Here is a 12,897-nt window from a genome sequence, read left to right as displayed (position 1 = left end):
GTGGTGGCGCATGCTTGTAATCCCAGCTACTTGGGAGGCTGAGACAGGAGAATCACTTGAACGCGGGAGGCGGAGGTTGCAGTGAGCCGAGATTGTGGCACTGCATTCCAGCCTGGGTGACAGAGCAAAACAACGTCTCAGAAAAAAACAAACAAACCAAAAACCACTTCCTGAAACACCTTTACCATACAAACATTGTTAAATTGGTTCACCTCTTCCCCATGCAAAATGAAGCACCTTGGCTATACTTTAACCTACAGACACAAAAGATATTTTAAAAGTCATTAACTTTCTTTTCTGTGTTTCAGAAGTTTGATTCAGTAGAAGACATCATCGAACACTACAAGAATTTTCCCATTATACTAATTGATGGGAAAGATAAAACTGGGGTCCACAGGAAACAGTGTCACCTCACTCAGCCACTCCCTCTCACCAGACACCTCTTGCCTCTGTAGCCTGGTCTTTGTGTTATCTTTGGTTTACTGGATTCAGCGCTTCCATTGTTTTCATTGATTTCAAAAGTTTATTTTCTGTGCCTTCAAGGGACAATTTTTTTAACTTTGGAGAAAAGAAAAACACTCTATAACAGAGAGTGGAAAATCACTCACGGTTTTGAAAGTTCAAACCACAGAGAAAATATTTATAACATGCAAAAAATAAAAACATTCTAGTAACTGGCCACTGGAAAATAAATAAAAATAAAAACTAGGGTTTTAAAAGTATCTTCTAAAAAACAACAACAAAAAATACTATAAACATAGCCATTATGCTCATGATACAGGCGAGCAGCAAAGGGCACCAGAAGCTGTTGCTTAAATGTTTGCAGCCAGTGCAGGACAAGTCTATGGGAAATTCCCAAATCTGTGCTCTTTACAGGACACTGTGCTGCCTTTATGTCAGTTGTTGGGCCTTACACATCTACAATGTGTGGATGATTTCTTACACTAAAGATGCTGGGCTGGGTGCGGTGCCTCACGCCTGTAATCCCAGCACTTTGGGAGGCTGAGGTGGACAGATCATGAGGTCAGGAGATCAAGACCATCCTGGCTAACATGGTGAAACCCCATTTCTACTAAAAATACAAAAAATCAGCCGGGCGTGGTGGTGGGTGCCTGTAGTCCCAGCTACTCGGGAGGCTGAGGCAGGAGAATGGTGTGAACCCGGGAGGCGGAGCTTGCAGTGAGCTGAGATTGCGCCACTGCACTCCAGCCTGGGGACAGAGAGACTCCGTCTCAAAAAAAAAAAAAAAAAAAAAAAAAAAAAAAAAAAAAAAAAAAAAAAAAGGGGTTGGGTTGGTGAATATTAGCTCTCTTTTATTGTAATCCTAGAAATTCAAGTATAGGGAAGAAATGTGGTATGGAAAACCAGCAATTGTGAATGTCACCTTGAAGACAGAAACTGAAAATCCTCTGACTAGGGTGTGAAACGGCCATGGGACCAGGCTCCAGCATCATCTGCTTCAAGTAGCTTTAAGTCAAATGGAATTAACACATTCATAGTACAGAGCTCAGATTATATCCTACACTAGCCTTCAGGCAAGCATATGTCTGAGGGAAACTAAAAATTGTATTAACAATTCCAATTATGGACTTCCATTCTAAGACAGAGAAAAACTGTCCTCAAATTAGTGCTAATTCTTGCAGTAACATTGCACAGGCCATGATATTATTCCCTGTAGAGGTTAAGAGGATTTAATTTTATTATTGTTTTACAATAAAGATGAGGAAACAGAGGCTCGAAGTAGCTATTGATCTTACTCAATATGAGAAGAGAGCCCAGATTGTAATCTGCTTTGCCTGGCTCCATGCAAGCTCATCTTCCCAGGTACATTCTCTGCGCTGTGACATTTTACAATCAAGTTGAAAAGCTAATTTTAAAAAAAAGAGAGAGAGAGAGAGAAAGATAGAAACAATTTGAAAATACAGATTTACCACCTTAAAATAAATAAACTCTTCTAGTGGGAATAAGCTTTTTTAAAAAACATACTGTCTGTCGAAAATAACAGTATATCATGATGCCAAATGCTACCAAAGCTTACAAAGGAAATTCATAGAGTATTTATGTAATTGTAGCATTGATGCAGAAAGAAAACCAAAAATAATTAAAAGGCAATAGAAGCAAATGAAAACAATGTGCAGGATTATCTCTTTTGTAAGACAGCAGACAATGAGCTCTCTGGGAAAAGCTCTTAGCATCTACCCACTATCCAAATACCTGCTCAGGTGTTCTCCTTTCACAAGGTCAATGTGAAGTGATGCCTATAAGTTACATCAGGAGCATTTAATGAAGAAGCTATTTGTAAGGCTGGAACTTTTGAGACCCAGCTGAGCCTATCGTAGAGTATGCCTGCAGAGGATTACATAGAACCAAGAGACAAGAGTGTTTAAATTGGAGCTTGGATACGAAAGAACTCACTGGTCCGGTCAAAGCTAAAAGCTGTATGGTTGCTGGTCATTCTCTACTGGAATTCAACAAGCCAGGGACAGTGTGGAAACAAGGACTTTACAGAAGAGCTCCAGGCTCATATTAAGAAGGAATCTGACCCTCACCCTAAAAAGCTATTGGGAGATTACTGATACCTCCAACTCACTGATTCATTGAGGCCATGCCATTCAATGCTATGTTCTCAAGAAATATCTATGAGTCCTCTCAACCATTGCTGTTGATAAAATAGGTGAATGTCAGGTGGGGGTTAGCATTTGATAAGGTGTACGTTTGAAATAACATTTTATCATCTCTTGTTCACAAATACAAGATATAATTCCAAGAAGAAAAAAGAAGTAGAAATTCAGCATCCTTAAGATGACAGCAAGAATGAGGGGAAAAGGAAGAAAAAAAAGAAATTAAGCATCTTGCAATTAAAAGCTTACAATATTTTAATGTATTTGAACACTTCTGTAAAAAATATAAAATGGAAAATACTGACATGGGCTGCTTCGGGTGATTGAGGTTTGAGGGACTGGGTGTCGGGTTTTCTAGAACTCAGACACCAGGACAAAGTTAGAAGTGCAAACACTGATTGGAGGTTAATGTTTGAGAAAGATAAAAGGGAGAAGAAACAGAAGTGTGGGTATGGGGTGGGCTTTCAGGCTCCCACCTGTGAGAGGGAAGAGGGGAGGTGTGGGAGTGAGGAGAAAAAGCATGAGATTCAGACACAGCTCTGGGAGAGTCTTGGCCAGCTCATAGTGAGGCCCAAAGCAAAGTTTGCCCAGAGAGGAGACAGTGTTATGCTGGGCAGTAATGTCTGGGTCTTAGTGCCCCACCCTGTTAAGTCATTGTCTGGGGCTATCCTGGGAAAAAGAAAAACAAACAAAAAAAGACCTGCAAATGCTGTGGCCAATCCAGAAGGCACAGCTGGACGCTGTCCACTAACTTGCTGGCCAGCAAGTTATTTCAACGGAGATTCAAGAGACCCACCTCTGGCCTGCCACAGCAACATCCTGAATTCACTGTTTTCAGTGTTGATTGTAGTAAGGACAATCACATTTACATTTTGCTTGTAATGGATGATTAAATAATAAGAGTATATAAATTCGATTGTATTTGTTTCTTACAACACTTCTGTAAAGAAGAGAGGGCAGCTATTTCTAATGCATTTTATAATTGAGGAAATTGTACCTCATTGGCCAAAATCTCACAGTGACATAGTTGCAACTGGAACCAAGGTCTCCATATGCAATTATCCTATTCATGGTCTACCTGCTTTATTAGATCTGTAATTGAATATTCAATGATTTGGATTTGGCATGCCCAAATTCCAGTGTTTTAATCCCTTTTCAACCATTACCTCATGTTTAGTTTAAAAGTATCACTTGATATCTGGTTTCAATAGAGTAATAGAATTTTAGCTTTATCCAATTACAGCATTTATGCTTTCCAGATATTTTTTGGACTAAATAATTCTCATTCTGGATAAATGTGCATAGCCCTCATCATTAGTCATGTATTGTGTTAGCACCTTTGTGTACTGCATGTGTATTCATTACTAAGCACTATTGTAGATGTTGAAAATAGAGCAGTGAATAAGAGAGATAGATGACAAATAAATATACAAACAAATAAGATAATCTAAGTCAGTTTCCCATTACTGGATTGGATTTCTATTTTAACACTTATTTCTGAGTACTTGTGGGGTGATGCCAACATTAAATGTTTTGAGGAAGCTCCTTTGAGATGGCTTTGAAAAGTCCTGAGTGAGAAAATTTAAAATTTTCCCAAACTTATTTATGTGGGGTGTGCATGTGTGTGCCTGTGCCTGTGTGCGTGTGTGTGTGTGTGTTTTTAAGTAACCGCATCATGGCTGTAATCAGTTAAGTCTCCTGTTCTAATTACTACGGAGGAATCGAATGAACCCCATTGTCGAATGTAGCCAATTATGTATGTGTGTACACAAATACAAATTTTTATGAGATAGCCTATATTGTATAATATTAGCATTATATTTGTATATCTTTTTTATTCTGAGCAATATTTGTTCTAGCTAAGCACATTTACATTCATAATTTACAGCCTTACTAATTTAAATAAAAGTAAACATGTAATTGAATGTTATAATTTTCTCTGTCTCTGAGTATTGAAGAAAGAAATTCAAAACATAGTTTAATTTTGTTTCATGCCCTATTACCCCTAAAGCTCTTTTGAAATTATATTTAGGGCAAATTTAGGATAAAATTACTAGAACAATTATTGACATATGAGAATTATGCTAGACTTTGGAGATAAAGACGAAAAAGACACAATCCCTGTGATTGTGAGCTCAGAGCTTGGCCGGAAAGATACACATGTAATAACCATCTTAATATGTGTAAGTTAATATCTCATTGTGGTTTTGATTTGCTTTTCCCCAATGATTAGTGAAATTGAGCACCTTTTCATATGCCTGTTGGCCATGATCAAAAAACAAAAGATAACAAATGTTGGCAAGAATGTGGACCAATGGAAACCCTGTACATTGTTGGTGGGAATGCCAAATGGTGCAGCCACTATGGAAAACAGTACTGGGTTTCCTCAAAAAATTAAAAATGGAACTATTATATTCAGCAATCCCACTTCTGTGTATGTATCCAAAATAAATGAAATCAGGATCTTGAAAAGATATCTGCACACCCATATTAATTGCAGCATTATTCACAATTATTCCAAGATATGGAAACAACCTAAATGTCCATCAAAAATGAATAAATGGGCCAGGGATGGTGGCTCACGTCTGTAATCCTAGCACTTTGGGAGGCCAAGGTGGGCAGATCACTTGAGGTCAGGAGTTCGAAACCAGCCTGGCCAACATGGTGAAACCCCGTCTCTACTAAAAATACAAAAAAAAAAAATCAGCTGGGCATGGTGGTGGGTGCTTGTAATCCCAGCTGCTCGGGAGGATGAGACAGGAGAATCCCTTGAGCTTGGGAGGTGGAGGTTGCAGTGAACTGAGATCATGCCACTGTACCCCAGCCTGGGCGACAGAGCAAGACACTGTCTCAAAAAAGAAAAAAAAAAATGAATGAATCAATGAATGAAGAAAATATGTTATATACATACAACGGAGTATTATTCAGCCTCAATAAAGAAGGAAATCTTGGCATATGTGACAAGGTGGATGAATCTGGAGGACATCATGCTAAGTGACATAGCCAGGCACAGAATGACAAATACTGCATGACTCCACTTATATGAGGCATCTGAAATAAACTCATAGGGACAGAGAATAGAATAGTTGTTGCCAGGAGCTGTGGGGAGAGGGAAATGGAGAGTTGTTGTTCAATGGGTATAAAGTTTCAGTTATACTAGGTGAATAAGTACTAGAGATCTGCTGCATAGCATTGTGCCTATGGTCAACGAAAATGTATTACCTACTTAAAATTTTTTTAAGAATGTAGATTTCATGTTAATCATGTTAAGTGTTCTTACCACAAAAAGGGAGATGGGGCAGCAGGAAATGTTTGGAGGTGATAGATATGTTTATTGCCTTGAGTGTGATGATGGTGTTATGGATGTATGTGTATCCCGAAACTCATTAAATTATATACATTAAATATGTCCAGTTTTTTAATATACCAATTATACCTCAATGAAGCTGTTTTATTTTTATTTTTATTTATTTATTTTTTGTGAGACTGAGTCTCGCTCTGTCACCCAGGCTAGAGTGCAGTGGCGTGATCTCGGCTCACTGCAAGCTCTGCATCCCGGCTTCACGTCATTCTCCTGCCTCAGGCTCCCGAGTAGCTGGGACTACAGGTGCCCGCCACCGTGCCCAGCTAATTTTTTTGTATTTTTAGTACAGACAGGGTTTCACCATGTTGGCCAGGATGGTCTCAATCTCTTGACCTCGTGATCCACCCGCCTTGGCCTCCCAAAGTGCTGGGATTACAGGCATGAGCCACCGTGCCCTGCCATTTTTTTTTAAAGCTCATCAGCTATCATTAGTATTAGTGTATTTTACATGTGGCCTAAGATGATTCTTCCAGTGTGGCCCAGGTAAGCCAAAAGATTGAACACTCTGCTTCAGGAGTACAGGCATGTTGCCCATTATTGGGTACTCCTGTTTTAGGGGCACTATTCTAGGCCATGGGGAATGAAGCAGTGACTACCTGTTTGAAGGGTAAGTGAATACAATAGAAGCAGCATCTGTAGAGAAAGGACAGATAATTTATTAAGTGGTTCTGGTTAAACTGGCTCACCATATAGAAAACATACAATTATGTCTCTACCTCAAATCATATAAAATATAGTTTACATGAATCAAATACTTAAGAGCAAAAAGCAACTATTAAATTGAGTCTTACATCTTTGTCTAATAATTTTTAAGACTTTGAGATAGGGAAAGAGTTCTTAAGACAAAAACTTAAATCATCAAGGGAAGGATTGATAGATTCATTACACCAAAATTTAAAATGTTTACAAAAGTTAGACAAAGTCAAAAGGCAATTAAACAACCTAATATGTATGAGCAAAGGCTGTAAACAAGTAATTCATACACACGCACAAAGCTGGAATGTCTTAACTTACCCACTCCTGTAAGTTAAGAAAATTAATAACAATTAAGAACAATTAAGAAAATTAATAGGCCGGGAGCAGTGGCTCACAATTGTAATCCCAGCACTTTGGGAGGCCAAGGCGGGCGGAACATGAGTTCAGGAGATCAAGACCAGCCTGGCCAACTTGGTGAAACCCCATCTCTACTAAAAATACAAAAATTAGCCGGGCATGGCGGCACGTGCCTGTAGTCCCAGCTACTTGGGAGGCTGAGGCAGGAGAATTGCTTGATCCCTGGAGGTGGAGGCTGCAGTGAGCCGAGATCACGCCACTCCAGCCTGGGTGACAGAGCGAGACTCCATTAAAAAAAAAAAGAAAACAAAACAAAAGAAAAGAAAATTAATAAACAGCTAGCTAAAATAATCAAAAACTTAAGTAGAAGGACACATTACTAACAAAAAAGACAAAACAACAGATACTACAGACATTGAAGGGATATTAAAGAACTATCAGAAGTGCTTTTATTCCAGTGGAGTCGAAATAGATAACTTTACAGATGAAAATCAATACAAGAAGAAATAGAAAATTTGAATGGCCCTTCATTGTTAAAAGAAATGAGAAGCTTTCCCACGAAAAAGTCTCTAGACCAAAATGAATCCTAGCAAACCTTTTTAGAAACTAATACCGAGTCAGGTGAGAAGCAAGCAGAGCTGGTGTAGAGGCTTCTTCTCCCAGAGGGGCCTCAAGAGAGAAGGGTTAGCTATGGCATCCTTGATTAGAAAGATCACCCAGTCCTGTAAGTTAAGATATCCAGCTTTGCTATTGTGTTTCTATTACAGCTGGTCGGTGATGGAATTAACAGGGGATGCCAATAGCCACTGTTATAGAGCGAATGACATGGAGCCTAATGGAGTAGATGACATAGAGCCTAATGGAGCAGAGTGGGAGATGGGGTCTGGCTTCCCTGGTCCCTAAGCCCTCAGCACTAGACAACAGACCCACACAGAGGGAGATTTTAGCCTGAATGCCGAAACAGAGGCCTGAAGAGTGAGCAACCCCCATGAGAATGGCAAATGGGCTTCCTGGCTACCTATTTGTGATGGTTAATACTTAGTGTCAACTTGATTGGATTGAAGGATACAAAGTATTGATCCTGGGTGTGTCTGTGAGGGTGTGGCCAAAGGAGATTAACATTTGACTCAGTGGGCTGGGGAAGACAGGCCCGCCCTTAATTTGGGTGGGCACCATCTAATCCGTTGCCAGCGTGGCTAGAATATAAACAGGCAGAAAAATAGGAAAAGAGAGACTGACCTAGCCTCCCAGCCTACATCTTTCTCCCGTGCTGGATGCTTCCTGCCCTCAAACATCAGACTCCAAGTTCTTCAGTTTTGGAACTCGGACTGGCTCCCCTTGCTCCTCAGCCTGTAGACAGCCTATTGTAGGACCTTGTGATCATGTGAGTTAATACTTAATAAACTCCCCTTTATATATATATATATATATATATATATATATATATATATATATATATTTGTGTATGTGTGTATACATATTTATTCCATTAGTTCTGTCCCTCTAGAGAACTGGGACTAATACAGATTTTGGTACTGGCAGTCCATTAGATGAAAGTAAAATGAGCAAACGAACCCTAGAACATTCCTCAGTGCTTATTGGGAGGCCTGGCAAAGGATGATTACCCAGAAGACTCCCCAGCATTTCCAGGCTTCATGCGGTTCTGACAGCTACTTCTACAATAGCAGCCAGAGAAACGTTAATTAAAATAGCAACTACATAGCACTTTCACCCATCACACTGGGTGAAATTAAACATTGAGATAATGTCAAAAGCTGATGAGGATGTACAAAATAAAATTTTCATCTACTAGTTGGAACATCAATCGGTATAGCATTTTGGAAAGCAATTTAGCAGTATTTAGTAAAATACAAAATGTATGCACCCACTGTAATAAGGCTTCCAATTAAAACATAGCTAAATAAGAGGCCAAACAGAGTGGCTCACACCTGTAATCCCAGCACTTTGGGAGGCCAAGGCAAGCAGATCACTTGAGGTTAGGAGTTTAAGACCAGGCTGACCAATATGGTGAAATCCTATCTCTACTAAAAATACAAGAATTAGCTACACCTCCTGGGTTCAAGCAATTCTTGTGCCTCAGCCTCCTAAGTAGCGGGGACTACTGGTGTGAGCCATCACACCCAGCTAAGTTTAAGGGTAAATAGTGACTCCAATTTCCAAGCCTTTCCAAGTTTTCATAATGGGAATCAGCTTGTTTCTTATTAAACTTCCTTCTACTTCTTATTTACTACTTTAGCTTCCTCTATTTTGTTAACTCAGTTATCATTTGTCCATTTAATTTCCCCTCATCCAAAATTTTGTTGACATCTGTCTTCTTCTTCCATTTCCTTTATCCTACGTTCTTACCTTTTTTTTTTTTTTTGAGACGGAGTTTTGATCTTGTTGCCCAGGCTGGAGTGCAGTGGCATGATTTCAGCTCACGGCAACCTCTGCTTCCCAGGTTCAAGCGATTCTCCTGCCTCAGTGCTCTTATCTTTTCAATTCCTTTATTGATTTTGCCACTGCACTCCAGCCTGGGCGACAGAGTGAGACTTTGTCTCAACAGCAACAACAAAATATAGCTAAATAAGGACATAATTTTGATCCCTGTAGAAACTCAATTATAATCAGGAAGTTCAAAAAGAACCAAACTGATTCTCATTATGAAAACTTTGAAAGGCTTGGAAATTGCAGTCACTATTTAACCTTAAAAACTGGTAAAGGGCCTGGGGCGAAACGAAGAGTTATTTATCAGCAGTCATTGTAAGAATCCATTATAATCAACACATCCCTCACCCAGGAACCAGAGGTTTACTTAGCCAGGATGTCATCCTTCCCCAACCCTGGCAGCCATCAAGACAATGCATCTCCAGGAAATATTTTGAAATAGGCATGTATAAGATACAGTTGAAAGTGGGAAATGGGTGCTGTGCTGAAAAATGGAGTTTAAGTGAAAGTTTCATTACCAAAGTTTAGAACCCCAACCCCTTTTAAACATTTGATTCCAAGGAAGAACTGATAGAATTATAACCCTAAAACAAGAGAACACAGCAGTTCTGCTACAAATGCTGATCCTTCCTAAAGGACATCAAAGAATAGACTTCTTCATAAAAGAGCAGATTCCCACTGTCTCGTGCTGCAGTGGAGCTCATCCATGCACGTACAAGTTTCGATTCACATGTTCGTGCCTCACTCTTAAATGTGAACGCTGAGAAGCTTGAAGGAAAGCTTCTAATGGGAAAGACATGTTTGTTTGTTTGTTTGTTTTTTGTTTTTGAGACGGAGTCTTGCTCTGTTGCCCAGGCTGGAGTGCAGTGGTTCCATCTTGGCTCACTGCAACCTCTGCCTCCTGGGTTCAAGCGATTCTCCTGCCTCAGCCTCCCAAGTAGCTGGGATTACAGTCGCCTGCTACCACACTCGGCTAATTTTTGTACTTTTAGTAGAGACGGGGTTTCACCATGTTGGCCAGGCTAGTCTCGAACTACTGACCTCAGGTGATTCACCTGCCTCAGCCTCCCAAAGTGCTGGGATTGCAGGTGTGAGCCACAGTGCCTGGCCAAGACATGTTTTAAAATGCTACAAACCAGAAAAAAAAAAAAAAAAAAAAAGGGAAAACTCAAGGGAGAGAGATAATGTGGGATGCTGAAAAAAAAAAAAGACTACCAGGAGAAATATAGTTAATTTCATGGAGAGATAAGCCATTGAAACCACACAATATGAATAGAATACTATTTAAATAAATAAATATTCAGAAGCAAAAACTGAGAGCACTGAAAGGGAAAACTAAGTATATTTGGAAATTTTAACACACAACTCACAGAAACTGATAAAGCAAGCAAATAAAAATGAATAAGGATATATAGAAAATTTTAACACCACTATCAACCAACTAGACTTAATTGTCATTTACAGACTAGTTCACAAAACAACACAAAACAAGTATAGATACACATTCTTTTCCTAGTCCACATAGAATATTCAAGAAGAGCCATCTCCTGGGGCCTAAAACATATCGCAATAAATGTTAAGGAACTGAAAAAATATAAAGGTTATATTCTGTGAGCCAAAATATATATATATATATATATATGTTTTCTTTTTTTTTTTTTTTTAATGAGACAGAGTCTTGCTCTGTCACCCAGGCTGTAGTGCGGTGGTGCGATCTTGGCTCACTGCTATCTCTGCCTCCCAGGTGTTGAAGTGATTCTCAGCCTCCCAAGTAGCTGGGACTGCAGGTATGTGCCATCACGCCAGGCTAATTTTTTTGTATTTTATTAGAGATGGGGTTTTTCCATATTGCCCAGGCTGGTCTCAAACTCCTGGGCTTGGGCAATCCGCCTGCCTTGGCCTCCCAAAGTGCTAGGATTACAGGCATGAGCCACCATGCCTGGCCAATATATGCATTTTAAAAAATAATTAAATAAAAAATAATAACAATAAGATATTTAGAAAAATCTTCAAATATTTGAAAGTAACACATTTTTAATTACATGGTCAAAGAAGAAAGCAAAACAATTAATATTTCATAATGAATGATAATGAAATGCCATTTACCAAAATTTGAGGAATGCAGCTGCCCTTGAAATACAAAGACTCAGTGTAAGCATTTATGGCTTAAAAGTTGGTTCTTTAAAACAATTAAGAAAATTAAGAAACAGCTAGCTAAAATAATCAAAACATAAGAACACACTAACCAATAATAAAAAATAAAAGACAACACAACAGATACTACAGACATTGAAGGGATATTAAAGAAATATCAGAAGCACTTTTATTCCAGTGAAACTGACAAAGATAACTTTACAGATGAAGGTCAATACAAGAGGAAATAGAAAATCTGAATGGCCCTTCAACTTTAAGACAAATGAGAAGCTTTTTCACACACACACAAAAAAGCTCTGGACCAAAATGAATCCTATCAGACATTTTTAGAAAATAATATCAACTCAGGTGAGAAGCAAGCAGGGGTGGTGTGGTGGCTTCTTCTCCCAGAGAGGCCTCAAGAGAAGGGTTAGCTATGTCATCCTTGATTAAAAAGGTGATCAGGACTGCAAAAGCCCCCAGGGTCCTTGGGCCATATGGCCAAGGTGTGTTAGTCAACAGGACCATTTACATTTCAGGACAGCTAGTCATGGACTCTTCAAATGCACAGCTTGTGGCAGGAGAGGTAGCCAAAGCAGCTAAACAAGCTCTTACAAAAATGGGTGAAGTTCTGAAGACTGCAGGCTGTGACTTCACTAATGTGGTAAATAATTTTGCTGGTGGACATAAATGACTTCAGTACTGTCAGTGTAATTTACAAACAGTACTTCAAGACTAATTTTCCAGGTAGAGCTGCTTACCAGGTTGTTACTTTGGCCAAAGGAGTCTGAATTGAAATGGAAGCAGCAGCTGTCCAAGGACCTCTCACAACAGCATGACTGTAAGTGGACCCAGTGTTGTTTCGTCTGGAACGTTTTATCTTAATTTTTACAACTAATGTAACATCTTAATTAACATCTTAATTTTTACAATTGATGAAAGTGTAAGGTTTGACTAAAATGCCTGAAGTTATTACGGAAATACTATATAACAGGGACAGTTCAACATAAATTAGAGATTAGATCAAGAATCCAGTTACTGATATTATTAATGTATACCTATATTACCAAATGTAGGAAACAGATACTCATTACATAGTTATTCAAATAAATGTAAAGACAAATAAATGTTAAAGAAAGTAAGTTATTCCTGATACATAATAAAAAGCATACCTAATTCAAACTAATTTAACGATATGAAATACTTAGTTCTCATGTCAAATATATGATTCCGCTTTTACTTGAATAAAATTAAAGTATTTAATGGTAATGGTCAAAG

General features: G+C 38.9%; 1 protein-coding gene and 1 pseudogene across 1 annotated transcript in view; both read left to right on the top strand.

Moving 5' to 3' along the window:
- CLNK (cytokine dependent hematopoietic cell linker) overlaps positions 1-1,648 on the top strand; it is an 87,160-nt gene extending 85,512 nt beyond the window's left edge. Inside the window, exon 15 of the mRNA XM_003826785.5 lies at positions 309-1,648. Within this exon, the coding sequence (XP_003826833.4) occupies positions 309-455 (147 nt within the window). The 3' untranslated portion in view covers positions 456-1,648. The remainder of the gene's footprint in view (positions 1-308) is intronic.
- A 10,407-nt stretch (positions 1,649-12,055) lies between these two features.
- Positions 12,056-12,555, top strand: LOC130541419 (2-iminobutanoate/2-iminopropanoate deaminase-like; annotated as a pseudogene).
- Positions 12,556-12,897: the final 342 nt, after the last annotated feature.

Source organism: Pan paniscus, chromosome 3, assembly GCF_029289425.2.
Source record: "Pan paniscus chromosome 3, NHGRI_mPanPan1-v2.0_pri, whole genome shotgun sequence".
NCBI classification, from domain to species: Eukaryota; Metazoa; Chordata; class Mammalia; order Primates; family Hominidae; genus Pan; species Pan paniscus.
The sequence above is the reverse complement of the archived record's forward strand: the minus strand, read 5'-3'. Positions and strand labels throughout refer to the sequence as shown.